Source organism: Nuphar pumila, chromosome 14, assembly GCF_984573655.1.
Source record: "Nuphar pumila chromosome 14, dmNupPumi1.hap1.1, whole genome shotgun sequence".
Lineage (NCBI taxonomy): Eukaryota > Viridiplantae > Streptophyta > Magnoliopsida > Nymphaeales > Nymphaeaceae > Nuphar > Nuphar pumila.
Genome location: NC_143262.1, coordinates 24,868,636 through 24,893,513, shown reverse-complemented (window position 1 = coordinate 24,893,513; position 24,878 = coordinate 24,868,636). Strand labels below are relative to the sequence as shown.

The 24,878-nt window shown below is 37.0% G+C and overlaps 1 protein-coding gene across 1 annotated transcript; it reads left to right on the top strand.

The window, feature by feature from the left end:
• Nucleotides 1–398: 398 nt before the first annotated feature.
• On the top strand, nucleotides 399–23,650 carry LOC149816649 (glycerophosphodiester phosphodiesterase GDPD4-like). The gene is made up of 10 exons (XM_089986940.1): nucleotides 399–559; nucleotides 6,600–6,777; nucleotides 7,538–7,624; nucleotides 8,280–8,377; nucleotides 8,637–8,697; nucleotides 21,554–21,634; nucleotides 21,835–21,927; nucleotides 22,176–22,265; nucleotides 22,340–22,467; nucleotides 23,389–23,650. Exons 1-10 carry the CDS (start codon nucleotides 399–401, stop codon nucleotides 23,552–23,554), a joined length of 1,143 nt encoding a protein of 380 aa, XP_089843066.1. The 3' UTR covers nucleotides 23,555–23,650.
• The last annotated feature ends 1,228 nt before the right edge of the window (nucleotides 23,651–24,878 follow it).

The window sequence follows — 24,878 nt, the reverse complement described above, 5'->3', positions numbered from 1 at the left end:
GAACACCCAGGTGGCAGGGCAAGCCCCTACTAACCGGTGATCGAGCAATAGAAGGGGAACAACCCCTGCCGGAGAGAGAGAGAGAGAGAGAGATCGGGGCGGCAGGAGTCACCAACCTCCTGCCGACCCCTTCGTAGGTCACAGGGGAGGGGGTGTGTGACATGGGGACAACTGACCTCCTGTCGGTCGCCCGATCACCCACAGGGGAGAGGGGGTGTCGTAGGGGCCATTGGCCCCCTGCCAACACTCCGACGAACCCCTAGAGAGAGAAGGAGATGACAGGGGTCGTGCGTCGCCTGTCGACCTCACGACAAAACCCTTAAGAAGGGGAGAAAGAGGGAGGTGAAGAGGGAGGGCACGGTAGGGACCATCGACTTCCTGTCGTGCCTTCCGGCGAGATGACAGAGAGGGAGGTGAAGGGAGAAGAGGGCGTACGTGGGAAAAGGATCGTCGGCATCGTCGGGAGTGGTTGCAGCGGCGGCGGCGATCATCGTTGGCGGCGTGCGCAAAGAAGGAGGAGAGGGCAAGCACGAGGAGTGCAAAGAGATTTGAAAGGGAGGTGTGCCTCCCCTCGCCCTCCTGCAGTGCTCTTAAAGAGCTCGAGGGGGCGAAAAATCGGGGAAACCCCGATAGGTTTCCCTTATCGGGTCGAAGGCACGGGTGGGGGTGCGGCGCTCGGGAATAGGATTTCTTAAAATCCTCTTCCTGAGTCGGGTTTTAAAAACCCTATCGATCACGGGCCTGGGTCGGGTCCGAACCCGACCCGACCCGGGTCTGATATAAAAATTTTTTTTACGTGGGTTTTACAATAATTCAATGATACAAATCGATGTAACTTTATAAATACAAATCAATTTCGTTCACAAAGACTAACAAAGAATATCGTTGTCACAGTAACTTCATAAATAGAAATCAATTTTTCAGCCCTAGGACTAACATGGACATATCATTGTGGCGGTAACTTTAAAACTATAAATCAATATCATTTACAACCACACTCATTTACGAAAAAACCTAGTCTTTTGTACGTGACCAGAATAGTTTGGCTTAGATAAAATACATGACCATCGTTATAAAAAAACAGATATCATCAGCAGTTGGTAATTAACAGGATGTCTAATTATATAAAAAAAATAGATATGTCTTTGTTTGTCTATGTGAACGAAATTGATATGTAATATAGCGATTTACACATAACGTTTTGCAACTGTTACTTAATTGGATTTGTACTTTACTAAGACTACACATCTTGTTGATGCCTGTACACATGTGTAAAACCCTGCAAAATGTAAAACCCAAATATAGATCTATATATAAAACTCTACCCGACCCGTTGTCCAGGTCTAAAACCCTAATCTATTTAACCTCTCTTTTTCTTTCTTTTTTATGGCAGTGCAGCTTCTTCTTCTTCTTTCTCCTCCTCCTTCTTCTTCTTCTTCCTTGTATTTTTCTTTCTTCTTTGCTCTTTTGTGTTCCTTCTACCTGTGCTTGATGGATGGGGTTTGGATGTTGATAGCGTAATTGTTTCACATTGTGAGGAAAGATTTGTATAATCTTCGATGATGATTATGGTGGTTATCTGCATGATAGACAGGGGGTGATGCAGATGTTTATCTATTTGATCTATTTCTACTGTCAGACCCTACATTGTTCACAAACCATACTTCATAGTTGAAAAAATATCTGCCTAATCTTCGATATACTTCATCATAAATACGTAAAAGCGATTTTTCATGTAGCTCCTCGGCTCCTTCAAGAGAACAATTCCTGACCTTTGAAGGTTATTGTCAAGAGCGCACCAATGCTAGAGTCCCTAAGAATCAGCTTCAGTCAAAGAAAAATGGTGCAGTGGGCTGCCATTACTAACGAGCTTGTTTGCTTGGAGAGGTTGTATCCTCAGCATATACGGATATGACGATGAATGATACAGATGTTTTGGTGATCTCTTTTGTAAAAATTTGAGTCTATAAAAGATAGACATGCGTTCGATGGAATTATCCTCCCATAGACATTGTAACTAAATACTAATAATTTTTCTATATGAATATGGTTGGAAATCATGTGGATTTGTAGTTATGAAGTTACGGTGAGAACAATATGTCTTTTCTTATATTTGCGAATGAAATCAATTTATATTTAAGAATTTAACTCATTTTGTATCGTTGAAGTAAAACCCAAAATCCTTAAACCCTCAACCCCAATCGCCCGTAAAAGCGATTAGGAAATTTTGTTGACATAGACATTGTCTGTAAAAGCAAATCGCGATAGCATGTATCCTTCATACGTCATTGTGTAAACCACGATGGTACTTATGGTTCACTTAGACAAAGCACATTGTCTTAAAGACAGACTTCATTGTGTAAATCACGATGCTTTAACAATTTACACAATGACGTCTATGTCAGTCACAACTCGATAAAAATCGCATTGTGCATGAGTAGAAATAGTGGTAAAAGTGCACTGTCAATGCTTGTGCAAATCGTGATTGCCATTTATGACTGTTTTTGCAAATCATTTAAGTCTTATATAAACGCTTGTTCAATTTTAATTTATGAAGGCCGATCATTTCAACTATTTATTCAGTGACATTTGTGTGCTATACTGATTAAAATAGATTTATACACTTATAGAAAGTCACATTAAAGAAAATAGCTCATTTCCACTTGTATAATGCTAATCGCTTTTATGAATTTCAATTACTAAGGTCGAACATAACAACAATTTGCTTTTACTATATAACAATCCAACTTATTTGTCGTGTTTAGTGAAATTGAAATTTTATTTATTTCAACCTATAAATATTTACATATTTTGTGTACATAGTCTTACAAATTTTTTTATACAAAATTTGGTTGTACAGTCTATAAAATCTATTAGAAGTCGATGTATATCATATTACTTCTGGGAGGTCGCGTCATTTGTTGCCTTCTAGGTATTCATGCCGGTTGAGTTTTTTTCTCTTCTATAATTAGAAACTCCTTCATTTTTTTGCATAGTTCTGTGCGGAATCCAGTCATATCAACCTGCAACAAAAATGTAATGTGACACCAATATATACATTTGAGTCCCCAATAATAGAGGGCAATAAATAGCATATAACGTTAAAAACAAGTTCTCGTCTATTGTATATTGCTTCAATATACTTTATTACAAATACGCCACAATCGAGGCCATTATTTTGTAAATGAGCATCGTGTGCTAAGCGCAAGATCCACTCGCCAATGTCGACACCTAAAGCATCTTTGACAAATTCCATTTGTGGTTAATGCATAAGAAAGTAAATTCTTGGCCACCGTACAAGATACAATATCTTATAGATGAAAACTTACGAAATGCAAAATGTCATGACGTGCACCACTGTGTAACTCCAATGAATTGTAGCACCATAGTTATTTTCCATGTAAATCCATCACGTATAAGAACCAATGCGCTTCGGTTTGCTAGAGTGTTCGAATCAATATCTGCAAATCGATAGGATAAATCATGTTAGGATTGTTATGCCTAAACCTTGCACAAGAGGTTTATTCACTTACCTTTTCACTTGACCAAAAGTCTCTGCAATGATCATCGTTACCCCAGTATGGTAGTTCATCTTGAAATCCAATGGAGTATGGCTATCGATGGATGATACTCTGTTCAACAAAATAGTGATAATAGTAATATTAAAACACGAAGCAATAAGAGTAATTAAAAAAACAAAATAAACATAAAATAAAACTGATATACCATAAAATAAGGGTTGATGATGCATCTAGTATTGTTTCTTGCATTGCTTTGAATACACTTGACGAAATCGAATATAGTCTGTTTGCAACAAATCTGAACTTGTTAACATATATACCCATGGCATACATAAAACTGATAGTGGTTTCATACATACAAAATTACTAAGTGTTCCCTTTTGTATATTTGTTTTGCATCTGTTTGATGTTATCTTGGAGGTCTTTGTTGAGTTTTCGGGTATTGCCTTTTGTGGATGTTCCACTAACACTAGCATAATATTTAAGAAACGATATTGAAATTCCGTTATACAGTACACAACACAAATCACATATATGCCATAAAAGAGGCAAATTTTGAAGAAAATCGACATGATGTTTAGACAATATACGCTTGATTCACCATCATTGGTCGTGTAGCTGTTGTCTTCTTCTTACTCGTCTCCATCATCGATATCGATACCCCCTTTGCGATGAAGCAAGTTATATGTTGAATTCACAAACACGTCATTTATAAATAAAACGTCAGTTTATCTGTTCCTTGTTCATGAAGCAAAGCTTAGCCACACCAACCAGAACTTGTGAGACGTGTCATTCATATATAAAGGAAACATCGTTTCACAAACCGTTAGTTTTCAAAAAAAATAATGCTAGTTTTCAAAAAGCATGAGCAAATCAATTGCATTGCGCATTAATTAAATTAAATAATGTCATTTCATCTAGCTTTTAAAAAACTAATCATTGCGATAGGACGTATCAATCAAATCACGATAGCACATCTTGTGTGGATTTGTTTTTCAAACTCTTTTTCATCTTTTATATGTCATTGTCTTATCAAAACAAATCATGATAAGACAAATTATTGCATCGAAATCGATTTGCAACTATGACTTAAATCGACACAAAGTTATAAATTATGATATGATATATCATTTACATAGACAAATCTCGTCACCCTAAACACTAATCCCAAATACCTAAACCCAAAACCCAAAAACCTAAACACAAAGCTCGTCAAATCGCGATATTATATATCACTATCGTTCACAAAGATAAACAAAGATATATCATTGTTGCGGTAGCTTCTTAAAACATAAACCCTAATCCCAAAAGCCTAAAGCCTAAACCCTAAACCCTAAACACTAAACCCTAAACCCTAAACCCTAAACACTGAACCCTAAACCCTAAACCATAAACCATAAACCATAAACCCTACTACCTAAACCCTAAACATTAAACCCTGCTACCTAAACCCTAAATCCAAAACCTAAACCCTACTATCTAAATCCTAAAACCTAAATCCTAAACCCCAAAACCAAAACCCAAAACCCTAAACCCAAAACCCTAAACCCCAAACCCAAAACCCTAAACCCTAAACCGCTTATAAAAGTTGTTGCATGAGTACAAAACGCTGTAAAAGTGCACGGTCAATGTTTGTGCAAATCATTTCAGCCGTTTATGAAGGTTTGTGCAAATCTTTTCAGACTTATATAAATGCTTGTTAGATTTAAATTTACGAGGGCCGAACATTACACTGATTTGTTCACCGTATACATCACTAATCCCTTTTTCGATTTTCATTTACAAAAGAAGAACATTACAACGATTTGTTCACATAGACAAACATTGCAAAAAGCAAATCATGAAAGGATAAATACAATTTGCAAAATGACGTCTATGTCGGAGCCAACATACACATGATATAATGAGGCATAATGCCTTCTTCTTTTAGAAACCACACTAATGGCCTGAAATACTTCATATTTCTCTAATTGTAAGTAGAGATACATGGTCCAACTTATTCGCGTGTTTAGTAAAATTAAAATTTTATTTCAACCGAGAGAGATTTACATAATTTGTATACAGTCTTACAAAATTTGGTATACACAGTCTACAAAATCTGTTAGAAATCTCTGTACATCATATTAATCCTAGGGGGGGGGGTCGCGTTGTTTGTTGCCTTGTAAGTACTCTTAAAATCCAATGGTGTATGCCTTTCAGCGGACGTAAGTCTGTTGAACGAAAGAGTGATAATAGTAAGGTTAAAACACGAAGCAACAAGAGTAAATCAAAAAAGAAAATAAACAAATAAGAGCACTGATATACCATGAAATAAGAGGTGACGATGCGTCTAGTATTGCTTGTTGTGTTACATTTTATATATATAACGAAATTTGATATAGGCTATTTGCAACAAATATGAGATTGTTAACATATATACCCATGACATACGTAAATATATAACTGATAGTGGTTTCATATATACAAAATTATTGATAGTGTTCCCTTTTGCAAATTCATCTTGCAGCGCTTTCCAACCACCAATTGAGGCTCTGTTTGTCTGATAAGAGCAGTTAGTGCACATCACCTTGTGTTGGGACGTTGCAAGTTCAAAACCCAATGGTATAGTTGTATAACTGGTAGAGGTCGGACTAACCCCAGCTTGACTCATTCAAACCCCAAGCCACTTTATTCTACCAGCACAAGAAGAGTTATGTGTCAGATGTAACCCGGATAAGACAAACATGAATCTAGGTTTAGTGTTAAATTTTGCATTCAAAACCGAATCCCACTACAAAACCCAATGGATTAAATGTAAATACCGGGTTTGAAGCTAGTTAGATATGGGTTTGGTTTTATCTTTTTTCATCTGAATCTGAATCAAATAAGAATCCAATTAGGTCAAACCAGATTAAGTTGGACTTGGTAATGCCTAGATCTGGTCGGTTCACATCCCCTATTTGCATCCTTAGAGACTCCGGGTCCAAGTGAGGTCCGACCCGCTGACTGCCCCATATTCTAATACCCGAACCGTCATCGGCCCTATAAATACATAAACGAGACGGAAGGTCGCCAGACTGTGTGCCCTCTCTTCTTCAGTGGCGAAGGGGGGAGAAGAGTGGCGATTGCGAGAGCGTTGGGGAGGCATCCGCGCCCTCCCGGGAGGCGATATCAGAGGTTCTTTCCCCGGAGGCTCCTCAGTTTCCTTCTAATCCTCGCCTTCCTCGCCGTTGTTCCTCCCGTTTTCTTCCATTTCCGGTTGCGAAGAATCTCCGAGGTGCGTCTCCTTCTCCTCCCCTCCCTCCCTCTGAACTTCGTCCTTTTTTTCACCCAAGGGAAACCCTAGATCTAGAGGAAAGAGGAAATCGTGGTTTTGCCTCTCGAACTTTAGGCATCGATGACGTTTTAGGGCTGTTTTGGATTTCCCGGAGGTGTTGAGGGAAGTCTGGAGCTTGAAATCGGTTGCTTTTGTAACGTTATAAAGACGAGAAGAAAAGGACACCAAATGGACGAATTGTCGAATATGAGGCTGATGGAATTATAAGGACATAAGAAAATTGTGATCTGATTTAGCTTTTGTAATAGCGTCGAGGAATTAAGCATTCTTGATGTATATTTGTTTCATTTAAAAGCAAAAACAACGGGTAAGTAACGACATCACGGTAAGCAATCTCGGTTATTAGCAGCTCTCTATATCACTGAGCTGGTGAACGAATTGTATAGTATGAGATCGATGGAGATGAGGGGCAGAGAGCGGAGAAATTGATGACGTGATTTCAGGCTGTTTGGTGTATCATTAGTTAGGCATCAAAATGGCCGGTTATGAGTGGAAAATCAAAATCAAAATAACTGGATAATAATGGAAAATAAGTCGTTAAATAGTATTGTTTGTTAACATCTTTTATAATACCACCTAGGAATAGTTTCATGAAAGAAGAGATATACTGATCCATGTAATTGTTTGGTGTTTTGGTTGGGTTGTGTGTCGATTGAGATGATCCCTCATATTGATTCATGCTTGTTGTTTTCTCTTTTAGATGAAATCGAGAAGGTGTGGTTGGCTAGAAAAACATCCTCTCGTATGTGCCCATGGTGGTGATTCCAGCAATGCATTCCCCAACACTGTATGTATTTCGTCAACTATTTCTTCTAGTTAATTATGCATTCATTTATTATGGATATAATTGGCTTTCCTTATCAGGGGTCTACTCTTAGGCTGTATGAAAATGTTGGTTAATGTCACAATTTTTTTAGTGGACTTGTCATTTAAGCCATGAGTCCTTTTAAATTTAGATTTAGATTTGCATGAGTTGTAGCATTTAGCCACACGGATGTTGAACTCTCAATAGATCTTAAAAAATTTGTTTGTTATTGTAAGTTGGGTAAACTGTGTACAAGTTTTTGTCTTTTGTTTCTGTCACTCATTATCACACAGGGCCGTGTCTGATAAGTTTAATATTGAAAAATTCAAGTTCAAATGTTAGTTTGAAATAAATTATTGATGCTTTGCTCAATGCAATAGAGGCTGAAATATGAACACTGAACAAATAAGCGAGCTATCCTCTAGGAGGGAAACCAATAGTAAGCACACCTATAATAATTTAGTACGCGAAACCGCAAGCTAAGATGTATCTGATCTATCAAATTCAAGAAAATGCTGATTTAGGTAAAAGCATTGATTGTTGCATAAATCTTTTGTACTACTTATTGGTGTTCTGCCTGGTTTTGATAGTTACGATATAGAAGATTATAATGTGTACAGTTTCATTTTATTTCCAGATGGAGGCATATCGCATAGCTCTTCTTTCTAATGTAGATTGTGTTGAGATTGATGTTTCTCGCACTTCAGATGGCACTTTGGTTGCACTCCATGACAGGTATGTTACGATCCTTTTAATGCTTTAAATGTTGACTATTTTCTATCCGTACTTATTTGGCTGCTATGCCTGACATCTATAATATCCATCTTGTAATGCTTGAGATATTGGTACCTAAGCCAATTCAGCTAATAAGACCATTTAGAAGAATCATACTTGTTACCTTTCTGGAATCTGTGGTGTATCTTTAGTGTTATCAACTTATGATTGAGTTTTCCTCTACACTGCCTGAGCAATGACTAGTATATGACACAGGCAGGGAGTTGCAGCTTTTATCTGGTAACTCTACTACAAAAGTTGGGCATTTCAGCATGAGCGAGGTGATTTCCATTGACCTAAAGAGACTTTTTCTGTTTTAACTAATTTAATGCACAATAAACAGCTAGATTAACTATTTACTGTTAAAGCATTTCGAATTTGGGTGTGACCTTTTCCAGTTCAGTATTATTGCTTTTGCTATTTGCCTATGTAGTCAAAAGCACTAGGCGGTGCCTAGTCGGTCGACCCCTAAAAAGATTAGTCGAGGACTAGGCGGGACTAGTCGGTACCTCAATTAAAATATAAAAAAGTACACAAAATATACATAAAAATATGTTTAGTTCTTTTACTAATAAGATGTTTTCATTACACAAATACAAAATTACACATGCTTTCACAAAATATATTAATATACATAACCAGAATATACATTTATATAGTTTCACACACACACACACACACACACACACACATATATATATATATATTCAGTTATTCATAACATATTCAGTATAATCAACAAAATATGCTTTCAATCTTTCATAGAAGCACAATAACACATACATATATAAATAACATATATACATCAGAAACAAAGTAACATACACATATATAAAAAACATAATCAATTAAAATTAACTGTGCATGCTTTCAATGTTTTACAGGAAAAAACCCAAAAGCAAAGTAACACACACACACACACACATATATATATATATATATAAAATAACAGAATATATAAGAATAATAAATAACTAAAATGCTTTCGTGCCTAGGCGGGGCAGCTTAGTCGCCGACTAGGCACCTTAGTCGCCGACTAGTCGTTAAAATTAGTACCTTTTAAGGTGCCCACCTAGGAATTGCAAAGCCTAGGCATTTTACTTACGCCTAGACCGACTAGGTGGACTAGTCGGTGCCTAGTCGGGGCTTTTGACTACATAGTTATTTTCTTTATCAACTGTTGGGCAAGAGGGAAAATGGTACTTGCAAAATGTGTAGGCTATGCATACGTTGAATGATTGATGAATTTAAGAGATAAAAAAACCAATGCAAACTCACCGACATCCTGCTGGTGACCTTGTCAATCATGTTGAGGAACACGGTGACCACAACTTTACATTTATCTAAACATATATTATGCTTTGCATTATTTACTTTAAATTTTTTGTGCTTATATAAATATATATATTTATTTCACACAACCCAAATGACACCCTTGGACCTTATATTGTAAAACAATTGATAAGCCATGTCACAAGGGTATTCCAACTTACCCTCGTGTTGTGTCAACTTAAATACTATTCTTAATGGGAAAATACACAATGATGGTGTTGTGAAGAATCCTTGCAAACAATCAAGTTTTCAAATAACTTGATACTTAAAATACTCAATACACAAAATAAATGCACAATGTTTATAAGCTTTACACCACAAAAGAAGTGCAATAAATGCACAATGTTTATAAGCTTTACACCAAAGAAAGTGCAATAAATGCACAATGTTTATAAGCTTAAGGAGACAACTCCTTACTCTAATACATACATACAATGGACTCACATAGCCCTTATTTATAAGCAAACTTAAGAGACGTTGGGCTATTCCCAACGTCTCTTATTAGAGACGTTGGGAATCAGCCCAACGTCTATATTTTTAAAACTGTGTACACAGTCAATGGCTTACTGTTGTACACTGTACACAGTCAACCACTGACTGTGTATAAAAACCAAGGTTTTAAAACCCGTGACTCGGAACTCGACTCGTTCTTTATGGACTCGTGACTCGGCGGGTCAACTCGGTGACTCGGACCGGGTTTTGTTAACTTTTGATTTTAAAAGAAAAACAATATATAAATTATCATTTAAACATATAAAAGTTTGTAGAATGACTTAATTACTAGTGTAATTGATTAATAAGTAAAATAACATCAAGTAAAACTATATCTAACTTATAATTACTCATCTAATAGCAAGAAATCGAACAACCAAGCAAAACAATAATTCAAATATGCCAATAGAAATAAGCCCTAAAGTAAAGTTAAGTTACAAAGTTCATAAATATAAAGTTAATGATCATAACACAATGACAAAATCAAATTTCATTCATCCAAAATTCATCCACTTTTACAAAATATGATATCTCAATTCTCAAGTCAAGAGTCAATTACTCAAATCTCAAATAGAGGCGAAGTGCTATTATTTGGAACTTCATTTGAATCAATTCTTGAGTTTGAAGTAGAAATTAATGGCTGAATTGGAGTACTAGTGGTTGCATTTTCCCTTGCATCTTCATCTTCAACTCCATCACCACCTTCGTCATCAATAAGATTAGCTTCTTCAATGTTTTCAACTTCCATCTCTAAGTCTCTTAAGAAATCCTTCATTCAATAAAATATGACACATTTGAGTTAACATGCAATAGAGAAAGACAAAAAACTAAATTAAAACAATTTTAATCAAGTTAAAATATCAAACAAACCTTTACGATTTTACCTCATCTCCATCTAAAACTCCTTCTTGCATGACCCATTCATCCATTGGTGTTTGCAAATATATATTGTCCAAAGAAATTGGGTCAAGACGTGTTCTCTTTAATTGCTTTTCTCTCAGACGTAAATTATAATGGACAAACACTAATTCATTAAGTTTCTTTTTAGCTAATCTATTTCTTCTCTTAGTGTGAATTTGATCAAAGGTACTCCAATTTCGTTCACATCCAGATGAAGAACATGTTTGACTAAGTATACGAATAGCAATTTTTTGAAGATCGGGGGCACATATTCCATGCATTTTCCACCACATTGCTGCATAAAGCCAAAACACACAAAAATGAAAAGTTGATTAAAGAAATATTCTTTTGCACAACACAACAATAATGTTAAAGATAAATCACCTGGGTTATGCTCATCTCTAGTCATAACAGCTATAGAAGTACCAAAATCTGCACTTGCGTCTTCAAATAACTCAAGTTGCTTGCATGCTCTTACTCTAGCTGAAATATTTGGCTCCAACTTCTCAATACATTGAATTAAACCACGCCTTACTTCAGGATGCTTTGTGAATTACATGAAATAGTGCAAATAGTCAAATACATTAAATTGGTAATTGATAAAAGAAAGTTCATATTCAAAATTTAAAACAATTAATAAAAAGATATAAACAAATACATACCTTAGAAAATTGTGGACTATAGTGGTATTTGGGATTGAGATAGTATGCTGCTGCATGAAGAGGATGATGAAGTTGATTTTCCCAACGATTGTCAATTATTTTCCAATAAGGTTTATACTTTTTCTCGTCATTCTCATGAATTTCTTTTATAGCCTCTTTGGCTCTATCCATAGCTTCATAAAGATAACCCATTGTAGGATTTTCTTCACCATCGACCATTCTCAAAACTTTGACCAGAGGTTCTATAGTTTTAACAGTTGATTCTACGACTCTTCAAAAATTACTATTCAATATAATATCCTCCATCTCTTTTCCCTCAGCAAATGATGAATATTTTGAATTGTTCCATTCATCTGATGCCATCATTTTTCTAAGACCACTTCAATGTTCTAGCAAAGATTGAAGCATGATAAAATTAGTGGCAAATCTTGTAGTAACCGGTCTTAGAATTTCTTTCTTATTAGAAAATTGAGTCCTCATTAGGTTCAAAACAAAAGTATGATTGTAGATGAACTTCGTGATCCTTTTTCCTTTTTCCACACATCCAGCTATGCTTTTTATCTTAGAAAAATCTTCAAGCATGAGATCTATGCAATGAGCTGCACAAGGAGTCCAAAATATGGTTTTCCTCCTATCCTCCAACATCTTTCCAGCTGCTTGATAGTTGGCTGCATTATTTGTGATTATCTGTCATTTTTAAATTTCAAAACATTATTAACATACTAGACAAATTATAAATATCAATGTTTAATAGAAAATTACAAAAGAACAAAATAATATACCTGAACAACATTCTCTGCACCTACTGTTTCCACCACTTCATCAAATAATTTTAATAAATTTTCTCGATTCTTCACGATACTTGTTGCATCAACTGATTTCAAGAAGTAAATGCCCCTTGGACAATGAACCAAAAAATTTATCAATGTCCTTTGTGTTGCATCTTTCCAACCATCAACCATAATAGAACAACCCATTTCAGCCCAAGACTCCTTGTATTCTTTGAAATAATCATCAATTTTTTTAATTTCTTCTTGTAACAATCTTCCAGAAATCTCAGATGAAGAAGGCGGCTTCAATCCCATTCCTACTGAGGAACAAACTTCAATCATCTTCGTAAAGGAGAATTGGCTGCGTTGAAAGGAATGGCTGAATGATAAAAAAATCTCGCAATAGCTGAACATAACCTATCTCTAGCTTTTTTATCCAAAGCTGCTTTTATTCCAAGTTGTTTCATTGATGGAGACCCTGCCTTCACTTTAACAAAAGCATCAAGATTATGCTTTGGGGCATCGTTCATCAATTTTTTCCCCTTTATATATCTTTTCTCAGAAGACTCATCACTTTCATCTGACAAGTCCATATCATTATCATTTACTTCAGCAAAGGAACCAATCTCATTTACAATATTTCTCTTATATAATTTGTGTTCCTTAAATGACTCTAAATTCTTACGATTTTTTTTTCTTACAGATTCTTCGACTTTGTCACATGGTTCCACCTCTCCTTTAATACCAGCAAGATGATACTTAAGTCTATTAATGCCACCACTCATTTGTTTTGTACACCAAGTACATTGTACCCTCTTCTTTTTCTTATCAAGTGGTAAACCAAAATCCCACACAAGGTCCTTTCCTTTAGTGAATGCTATTGGAGTCCTTGAAGATCCTTCTTCTGACATTTCTTTGCTGATTTGATAAATCTATAACGCACGGTTAGTAGATTATGCACAAACCCACCAAGGAAAGTTAAAAACTTAAAAACATAGTGTCATACAAGTATAAAACTAAAACTATACATGGTACACTACATAATGCACACAAAATGAACACTGTATATGCTCATCAGCATAAGCAAGTTATCATTTTTTTTTACTATTAACACTAGTACGATCAAGTTATCAACAAAAAAAAAACCATTAGTGCATGCTTCGTTGCCAAAAAAAATAAATAATGGATCCATGCTAATTTTTTTTGTCAAATTTGTTTGTTTAAAATAGCGAAAGAAATGATGGCATATTATTTCACAACTTCAGCAACCTACATCTTCAACAGTGAGAATAAAGCAAACCCAATCTTGGCTGCATTTATCAAGGATAATAACAAGAAATATGCAATGCTATTGATTTATTTACAAACTACCAAATAGCCACATTGAATTTCTCCAGAATATGATGGTGAAAAAAATAAACAAAAGCCTTCAAAGAAAGTGTCCACAGAAAAAGAAGAGGTCTACAACATTGACATACACACAAGCAGAAAAAATAGAACTACATCTCTTATACAAGCATAGATAATAGAAATGTTCACAACGATATTTATATATTTGACAGGCTGCTATTCAAAATGGAAAAAAGTACCCCTAGTAACCATGTGGAAGTTCTCAAAGCAAAAATCCAGTGAACTTGTCATATATTTATTAAAGGCTGAGGAATTTGACTTGCAGTATTTGTGTGTCTGTGCCTAGTTTTCAATGTGTATTTCAGTGTGCAAGGATAACAATTCAGCTCCTGAAGTCATCAGAATTTGGTGTGGAGAAAACAAGAACGTGCTGTAAAAATGAGCACCATTAGGTCCAGTGTCAAAATTTAACAGTTTGATTGGATGGAAACTTGGTGCTGCCTGTGAGGCATACGCCTCGCCTGTGAGCCAAACTGGCGATCCAGGGGAGATTAGTGCTATTTAACAAAGGAGCCAATTGTTCTAGTGGAAATGGATTTTCTCATTCATAAGGTTTCAAATCTTTTATGAAGATTTGAAGGCAAATAGAGAGATGTAGGATAAGTGGAATCCACGAACAATAACGTTTGACCTTTTCTTTCTCCATTAATTTTAAAATAACGCTTGCAAATATGCCACAGAAAATAGCTAGAATAAAATGGCAGCTGCAAACTATTTTTTAAACAACTGGAGGCTAAACCTTGACCTTGCCAATTGGACTCCATTAATAACGGCCATGAAACTAAGGGAACTCTTGAGGGGGAAAACAAAGCCATGAAAAAGTCACATCTTTCCTCCTAAATGTAAAGACTTCACATCGTATGTAGCTTGGCTCCACAACCATCCATCTTAGCATTTCAAGAACTGAGGCGTACGCTTCAAGTACTGAGGCGTACGCCTCACCTGTGAGGAGTACGATTCAAATACTGAGGTGAGGCGTACGCCTCACCTGTGAGGCGTACGCTTCAAATACTAAGGCGTACGCCTCGCCTGGGAGGCGTACGCCTCGCAGGCGATGTCGCAGCAGCCGAAGGACCACCTTGAATCCAACGTTTAAAAACTCGCCGGAAAATCTTGCTGGAAATTATCGCAGAGGCAGAAAAAAACACAAAAGGGGAAAATTTGAAAACATACCTGGTGGCGTCGAAAAATGTCGCCGATGGACTATTTTTGCTGGAGAAGACACGTCGGAGCTGCGACGATGTGCCTTCGCCGTCGATGTGCCTTCGTCGGTGACTTGGCGTCACTGTTCACGCCGGAGTTAATGTTCGCGATGCAAATACAAAACGAAGAAAAATCCCACTGCTCACGCCGGCGTCACTGCTCACGTCGGCGTCACTGCTCACGCCGGAAACTCCTTTCCGGCGTCGCTTTTCTCGCCGGATGGCTGGAGTTGCAGCCGCACCTTCTCGACTTTTCCCCTCTTCAGTTGAGGGTTAAACGCAATGAACAGTGAAAACCCTTTAGGTTTTCACATTTCGTTAACCATTTAAAGGGTAAAATAATTAATATTGCGAAACTGCCATTAAAACAAACCCTCCGAGTTGTCTGATTTTTTTTGACCCATGACTCGTCCCGAGTCGCGCGAGTCCTCCAGCGAGTTTTGTAAGAAGGAAAACGACAGACCTCGCCCGAGTTCTACGTGACTCGTGACTCCGCCGAGTCAAGCTGAGTCTAGCAGAGTCATGCCCGAGTCTTGGTCACCCGAGTATGCCTTACCGGGTTGACCCGCTGGAGGGCCGAGCCGAGTCAACGAGTTGACTCGGCGAGTTTTTAAACGTTGATAAAAGCATTATATATAAAAAAAAACAAAAATAAGAAATGAAAAAAATTACAAAAATAAAAAAATAAAAAGGAGGAATTACAATCATATTAAAAAACATGAATATGCGTAAAATGTAGAAATGACTAAAATACCCCTACAACCAATACAATAAAGAAATATATATTTTATATATACAAGTAGATGAATACATATACATATATGAAATATATATATGTATATGTATCTTCTTTTATATATATAAAATATATATAGAAAATACATTGTCTTATAAATTACAATTTAACACCCCCCTCAAACTTAGGGCAAGATGACCGAAAGTTTGCAAAGTAGGAAATTGAAACGCGGAGCACACAAAGCTTTGGTGAAGAAATCTGCCAACTGATATTCTGAAGTTACATATGGAAGACCTATAACTCCTTTCAGATACGCTTCCCGAACATAGTGACAGTCCATTTAAATGTGTTTAGTCCTTACATGAAAAGTATGATTTTTGGCAATGTATATTGCACTATTGTTATCACAGCATAGCTTGGTGGGCCCTTCTATTGAGATCACCATGTCTTCTAATAGCTGATGAATTCATATAATTTCCATGGTAGTAGTTGCCATGACACGATATTTAGCTTCTGTTGAGGATAGAGACACTTTTTGTTGTTTCTTACATCTCCATGAAATCAGTGAGTCTCCTAAAAACACACAAAAACCGGTGGTGGAGTGACGGTTATTTGGGTCACCTCCCCAGTCAGAGTCAGTATAAACAATTAATTTTAATTCAGAAGAAGAGGATAAGAATACTCCCTTGTTTAGTGTGCCTTTTATTATGTATCTCACAATCCGCAAGATGACACTCATGTGAATTGATGTTGGTGCATGTTGGAACTGACTTGCAGTATGAACTGCATGAGAGATATCTGGTCTAGTAATACTCAGATACATCAAAGATCCCACAAGCTGTCTGTAGGGGGTGAGATCGGAGAGAGAAAAACCATCATCAATCTTCATTTTGGCTCCTACTATAGCAGGAGTTTCACAAACCTTATCATCTGTAATACCTGACCGGTCAATAATCTTAGAGGCAAGCTTAGTTTGAGATAAAAAATACCCTCTATGAGACTAAGCTACTTCAATACCCAAAAAATAAGTTGGAAATCCCAAATCAAACATTTCAAACCTATCCCCTTTAGAATCACTTCCGGTTATAAGCATATCATCCACATATAAGAGCAGAATGACAATCCCTGCATTGGTTTTTCTAACAATTAAGGCAGTGTTAGTGAAACAGGAAGAAAAACCATTTTCTAACATTACAGAGTTAAATCTATCATACCAAGCCTTAGGGGCTTGTTTTAAACCATAAAGTTCTTTTCGAAGACGAAACACTTTCCTTTTGAGAGTCTCCATTCCTGGTGGAGCATCCATATATACCTCTTTATTCAGATCACCATTTAAGAAGACGTTTTTAACATCCATTTGATAGATGTTCCATTTGTTGATTGAGGCAACGATAATGAGACATCAGACAATGACCATTCGGGCCACAGGGGCAAAAGTTTATTCATAGTCAATCCCGTATTCTTGACTATATCCCTTTGCAACTAATCAAGCCTTATATCTCTCAAGAGATCCATCGCTCTTAGTTTTTACCTTAAATACCCATCTAAACCCTATTGCTTTCTTACCCTTAGGAAGATCTTGGAACTCCCAAGTCTTTGCCCTGTTGAGAGCTGAAAGCTCACATTCCATTGCTTTCAGCCATTCATCATTCATTTTGGCTTATTCGAAGTTTTTGGGTTTTATATAGGAATGAATGACGTTAAGGCAGACTCTATGTTTAGGAGTAAACGAATCATATGAAATAAAGCTAGAAGGCATCTTTTTACTTCTCTCAGTTCTTCGTAGGTTTTCATCATTTGTTGAATTAGACCCACTAGGTTCATTGAATTTTTCAATTGCACTCTTAAAACTGTTTTTTATCTCTATGGGTATATGTTATAGGATCTTTCAATGCTCCTTCACTTCTATGTTGGGAGATAGGTGGATGGGAAGAGCCATCTTCTTTATCATTGACGTTATTATGAATGAAATCGTCATCACTATCATCATCATGTGCTAACATTTCAAATAAAAAGGAGTAATCCATATTTTCTTCAAAGGGTTCACTCCTTTCAAAACCATTAACATTTTTCAGAAAACTCACATTTCTGGAAACATATAGCTTGTCATTCTCAATATCATAACAACGAAACCCTTTTTGAGTTTCAGAATATCCAAGAAAAGCATAGGCAATGGCTTTTGACGAAAGCTTGTCATTCTTGTCAGTAAGAACGAAACATTTGCAACCAAAAATTCTTAACCAAATATAGTCGGGTTCTTTCGTATACAATTTTTCAAAACGCGAGATATTGTTCAAGTTTTTAGAAGGTAGCCGATTTATCAGATAGACAGATGCTAAAGCCGCTTTAGCCCAAAAACCTTTTGGGATGTTTTGAGAAACAAGTAATGTTGTCTCTATTATATGTCTATGCTTCCTTTCGGCTAATCCATTTTGTTGAGGGGTTTTGGGACAAGATCTTTGGTGAAGAATACCATGACTTTCAAGATAATTTTTGAATTCACTTGAAAGGTATTCTCCACCAGAGTCAGTTCTAAAGATTTTTAGATTCTTATTAAATTGATTTTTAATCATCATATGATAGGTTTTAAAAATTGAGAAAACTTCATATTTGTGTTTAAGAAAATAAATCCGGCAATATCTCGTGTAGTCGTCAACAAAAATGACATAATATGCAAAGCTTTTTTTTGATAGGACGGGTGCCGGTCCCCGTACATCTGAATGGATAATTTCAAAAGGTCTTGTTGTAAACATAGATCTTTCACAAAAAGGCAATTTTTTCATTTTCCCAAGAATGCAGTCATTACAAGTTAAATAACTTTTACATAGACTTTTAACAAAAGGTAAATGAGAAATTTTTGCAATATTTGGATGTCCAAGTCTCTTGTGCCACACATTAATATCCTTTTGTTGGACAACATTACAAAACGGGTTCTTTGGAATTTGAAGGAAATTGACATAGTATAAATCGCCCTTCCTAGAGCCTTCCCCAATCAATCTCCCGGACCGGCGATCGTGTATCCAACATTTGCTAGATGAAAACTTTATATCACACACATGATCTGAGAGTTGAGAAATAAAAAGCAAATTTAAGTTTAATTTGGGTATAAATCTAATTTTTGGAATAAAGAACCCTTGTTTTTCAAAATTTCCTATTCCTTTTACTTCAAGAGATGTTCCATGCGCAGTTGAAACAAAAGATGGAGAGAGATTTTTTGAGTATTCGGAAAAAGAACTAAAACTTGAGGTCATGTGAAAAGAAGCACCCGAATCTAAAAGCCAAGAGGTCTTACCGGGAGGAGAAGAGGTTGACATGGTGGCTCCGAAAATAGCCCCTTTTAAAAGAGGTTGAAGTGCATTCACAATTTGTTGCAATGAAAGAGCTCCATTTGAAGATGACGAGCACTCTTCCTTTTGAGGTTGGGATGTAGTAGCCATGACAAGTAACTTTTTCCACTTTGGGCAAATAGGCTTGATATGCCCCGGTTCCTTACAAAAATGACATAAAAGCTTGCTATAATCCTTCTTCCCTCCTTGACCACTTGAGTTTTGATTCTTGAAGTGAGGAGGCTTGTAGGTCCTTAAGTTGCTCCCCGGTCTTAAGACGACATTAACTCCTTCATTTTCTTCATTATAGGAAGGTATAGCTAGAACACTTGGGTTGTTCTTGCTTATACCCATACGAGTCTCTTCCCCACTTAGTTTAGTAATTACATCTTCAAGAGAGAAGGAAGTGAAGACGGATAAAAGAGAAGATCGGATTTGTTCGAATTCAGGCCTAAGCCCATTCAAAAAATTAAAAAATCTATCTTCTTTCAATTGTTTATGACGAAGCTTTATGGCTTCTCCACTCCACTTGGGTTCGAGCATAGCAAGTTCATCTCAAATAGAAGAGAGTTCGGCAAAATACTTCCTTATAGTCATCTCTCCTTGACGAAGAGTTAGAACTCTCTTTTTGAGGTAATATTTATGAGACAGGTCCCTAGAGGTGTACATCTTCTCAAGGTACTCCCACGCTTGAGAAGCCTTCTTAAACTTGATAATATTGGCGTTAATTCTTGTTTCTACGGATGAGAAAATCCATGAGAGGATTTTAAAATTCCTCATCTCCCATTGTTCATGCTTTTTGGTGGTCTTCAAGAGCCTTGGCTCTTTCTTCGCCTTCAAGGATTTTTATTTCTCCTTTCTCCATCAAGGTTATCTTTGGCTCCGGTTCGGGAATCGAGCCTTTAACGTAACCCCAAAGCCCTTTTTCTTTAATATGAGCCTCCATGTTTCCGGCCCAGACGTGATAGTTGAACCCATTGAGTTTGAAGCTGAGAGAAAAATGAGAGTATTTTTCACCCATTAGAGAGGAGAGATGATGAAAAAGAATACGTACCACAAAGGATTTTTAGACCTTTCTTGATAGAAGAGTCTTCTAAAATATTGGATGAACAGGCGAATCCACTTCAATCACCAAAAAAATCGAGGACACGCTTTTCGAGGCACCCGAAAAAGTGAGAATCCGCACAATCCTTTTTTTTTTCCTCCAACCTTGCTTTGATACCATGTGAAGAATCCTTGCAAACAATCAAGTTTTCAAATAACTTGATACTTCAAATACTCAATACTCAAAATAAATGAAGTGTTTATAAGCTTTACACCAAAGAAAGTGCAATAAATGCACAGTGTTTATAAGCTTAAGGAGACAACTCCTTGCTCTAATACATACAATGGGCTCACATAACCCTTATTTATAAGCAAACTTAAGAGACGTTGGGCTATTCCCAACAGCTCTTATTACCTATATTTTTAAAACTGTGTACACAGTCAATGGCTGACTGTTGTACACTGTAGTCAGCCACTGACTGTGTACAAAAACATTATATAAAAAAACAAAAAAAATAAAAATAAAAAAAAATACAAAAATAAAAAAATAAAAAGGAGGAATTACAATCATATTAAAAAACATGAATATGCGTAAAATGTAGAAATGATTAAAATACCCCTACAGCCAAATACAATAAAGAAATATATATTTTATATATACAAGTAGATGAATATATGTATATGTATCTTCTTTTATATATATAAAATATATATGAAAAATACATTGTCTTATAAATTACAATTTAACAGGTGTATCCCATGTACTTAGCTGTGTCCTTGTGACATAGCTGTCTGTCAGCCTTACCTATCATATGGCATATACCAACATCACTACCTATGTAACATAGCCGCATAGGTCACCCTAGGTAACGTGTTTTGAGTGAGTGAAGTGCCAGAAATCAGAGGCCAGTATTGATGAAATGGCAAGTGCATCAGCTCAACTCGTGTACAAGTTGTCTTGTTAGATGTACACATCCTGGTAATACTAGAATACCACCACTCTACACACCATGAAGGCCAGGACTTATTCAGATAAGGCTGCATTTGGGTACTGAACTCCAGGTCCTATTCACACCATCCACTATGTCTCATTTTCATTATGTGTTTGTGGTTTCATGATTTTGCCTCTTCTTGTCATAAGTTGAAGTTTTAACATCATCATCTGATTAGTTTTCTTGGAAGGCGCAAATATGATACAGCATCTTCTGATTGCTGCGAATGAGCATCTTACTGAAGGAAATATTTTTTAGTTTGTGGTTGTAGATACAACAGCTACATTCAGGCTTTGGATTCCCCATGAACAAAAAAAATATACGGATCCCAACTGTCACAGAGGCCTTGGAGGTAATTATAGCTGCTGTTGATTTCTAAATAAACTTCTCCTTTAAACATGAAAAATGTAATCTAGAGTGCTCCTCTGGTCATTGTCTGAATGAAATTGTGCATGAATTGATGCAAAAACTTGTGGGACAGACTCAGGCGCAACTCTCTTAGGAGTGTAGTCACTATCATGTGCTAATATGAGTATAATCTCCTTGATCCAGCTGGTGTCAAAATCAGTTCGCCAGGTTATTCTAGATGCTAAAGTTGGTCCTCCATCGTTTGAAGAAGGCCTTGCTGCCGATATACTTTCCTATGTGAGTACTTTTGCTTTCAGTGTCATGGTGTGATGCTGTAGAAATTTGAAAACAGGTCTGAATGCACAGAAGGTTTATTTTCTTTGTTATACATTTCCCAGAGAGAGAGAGAGAGAGAGAGAGAGAGAGAGAGAGAGAGAGAGAGAGAGGTGGTTAGACCAAGTACTTAATTGATTCAAGTTTATCAATCAAATCTGATTCTATGAATTCAAGCTGCGAGCTGAGGTTCTCATGATGAACTCTGTCAGATTAACAAAACGCAGTGCCGCAATTGTCTTATCTGGTCTAAAAGTGACACATTGGTGAGGGACATGATCACATTATCTCAAGATGTTCCGGTAAGTTTTCTGTCTGTTCCGGTATGTCTATATCCTGAGGGGGAGTTCTGCTGATGTCGATTATCTGCTTTCAGATTGGGTATATTGTCATGAGGGATCCATCCACAGGTGCTAGAACCAACTTGTTGCGGATGAAAGGTGCTCAGGTTGTTGGTGTCTACCATCCTCTGATCGATGAAAGACTTGTGAGAATCCTGCACAGGTGTGTTAACAATAAGTTGCTTTTTGTTCAGCTGAGAGATCTTTGTTTAAAAGAAATATTTGGTGGTTCTGTTTGATATTTTGGAATCCTTTGTTTGTGCTTTTCCCTGTGAAAGCTTTTTTTTTCTTCTGTCAGTGCCTGCCCGGAGTTCACAGTATTACGCTATTAGCCTTTCATTCTGTTGGCCACTTGAGGTCTGGAGAACAGGATTGTTAAAGTAGGGTGGAGAACTGAGTAACATTGACTCTGAACAAGTAAACCGTTTGGGAGTTGAGTAACCACTGGAATCAAGTTCTCTAACTTGATCGCCTGCATAGTCTTGTGTCAGGCATGTAGTTTGTGTGACATTTTCTTGATTGTCTTGATTGTTCTTAGTGGGTCATGTACTCAATCGGTCCTTGGATTATGTGGATCAAGTGGGATCAGTCTAGATAAGAGTCACTCCATTATGGTAATTAGAGTTAAAAAGAGTTTCCAAATGGGTTTATTTGTAGATGAGTCTTTCCATTATGGAGATCAGGGTTAGGAGTTTTTAATGAGGGTTGTAGTTAGGGGTGGGCAACAGGTCAGGTTGGCCCACTCACGGGCCTGTCCGGGTCTGCCATAGTCTGGGATTGGGCTGTTTTTTTGGATTCCTGGCAGGCCTGAACCGGGTTAGGGCAGGCCCGGCCAACTGGGGCCATGGGTGGTCTGTGGGCCAGCATCTTTACCCAGGGCTGGCCTGAACCGTGCCTAGGCCCAGCCCATCAAATTGACAGGTGGGTCCAGGCCGCCCCCTTGTCCACCCCCTAGTTGGAGTCTTTAGGTTGGGACCCTTTATGATGGATTAATTGTAATATGAGGACTGGGGAATTAAGAAACTAATGGAGTGCCTTCAAGGAGGATCTCTCTCTCTCTCTCATATGAGGTTACTGTCTTCAGGGCCAACAAGAAAGTTTATGCCTGGACCGTAGATGACACAGACTCGATGAAGAGAATGTTGTTTGAGCATGTTGATACTATCATAACGGGCCATCCCACCAAGCTACAGCACTTGATGAATGAGATTCAAAACCAATGTCTAGAAGAAGGTTTTTCTTTGGCTTAATAATCCCTCCGTTATATTCGACTATTTACGTGCCATTCAGTTTTGGCATGTTAGTTGATTGGCCAAATGAGTGAAGAGCCAAAGGCTATCTTTTCGTATTCAGAATCTCTCTCTCTCTCTCTCTCTCTCTCTATATATATATATATATATATATATATATATATATGTGCTGGCTAGTGTCCAAATTTTTTTATTTTCGTATTATGCATGCACCACAATAGAAATGTTTCTTTGAGGTTCGTATTAGAAAGCTTGGGTTAACAGTGGCCAAAATTTCTTATGTTCTTGTATGTAACAAGTACGATTTTCATGGTACAACGTGACATTAGATGCAAAATTCCCCATTGTTTTCCCTAGCAATTGCGTGAGTAAAGATTGGGAAAGTATGGTTATTAACGCTAAATATCTGCAATCTGCATCTAATATGATTTTGATATCACAACAAACTTCTACAAGGTCCAGCCATTATTTTACTGAATGTCACGGTGGAGGCGTAAAATGCTATGATTCAACCTTCATTTTCCAATGCATTCATAGAGTGAGGCTGTGAACGATAGAGGGTGGAACCGGACAAAGATGTGGTTCTGCTCCCACTTACACGCATGTTTACACAGATCTAGTTAACCCGACCTGGTAGCAATGCAAAGTCGGATGGGCCTTGGTGAGGGTAGATCAGGTTACCACCGTCCATCAGTGGGCCAGGGGTGATATCGTGATCATATCACCAAGCGCCATCTAAAGTGGCTCCAAGTAAATGCTGCAGGGGATGGTGGAAATGACCCATGTCGTACCCATCTCAAATCTTATGGTGTAAGTTGTTTGGTTAAATATGATCATATATAGATGGATTCAGCATGGTCGATTTAGTAAGAATCAACCCTTGTATCTTATTTTTTCAATGAAAAAAACTATGATTTTTAAAATCACAAAATTTTGTGTTTTGTCAACTGGGTGAAGTGAAACTGATGACATCCATTTTGTACAGATTTACCCATATTTGTATACAGAAAAGTTTTTGTAACTCTGATTTTTTTGCCAAGTTATTAGCCAAAATGGCTGAAAGGGGGTGGAGAAAAGTTGGAAGGACTTACCCCCCCCAAAAAAGGCTGGAAAGAAAACTTCTGATTTTCAGGTTGCCAAGTTATTTTTTTGCTACCGAATTTGATGGATATTTGAATCCATTTGTATGTAATAAGGTGGATCTGGTATGAGCTTGTCACCATTTCAATTGGAATCCATTTAGCTAACATCCGTTCCGAATCTGAACCATTTACATCCCTAGGTATTACCTGACCAAATCAGATTGTGCATATAATCTGATTCA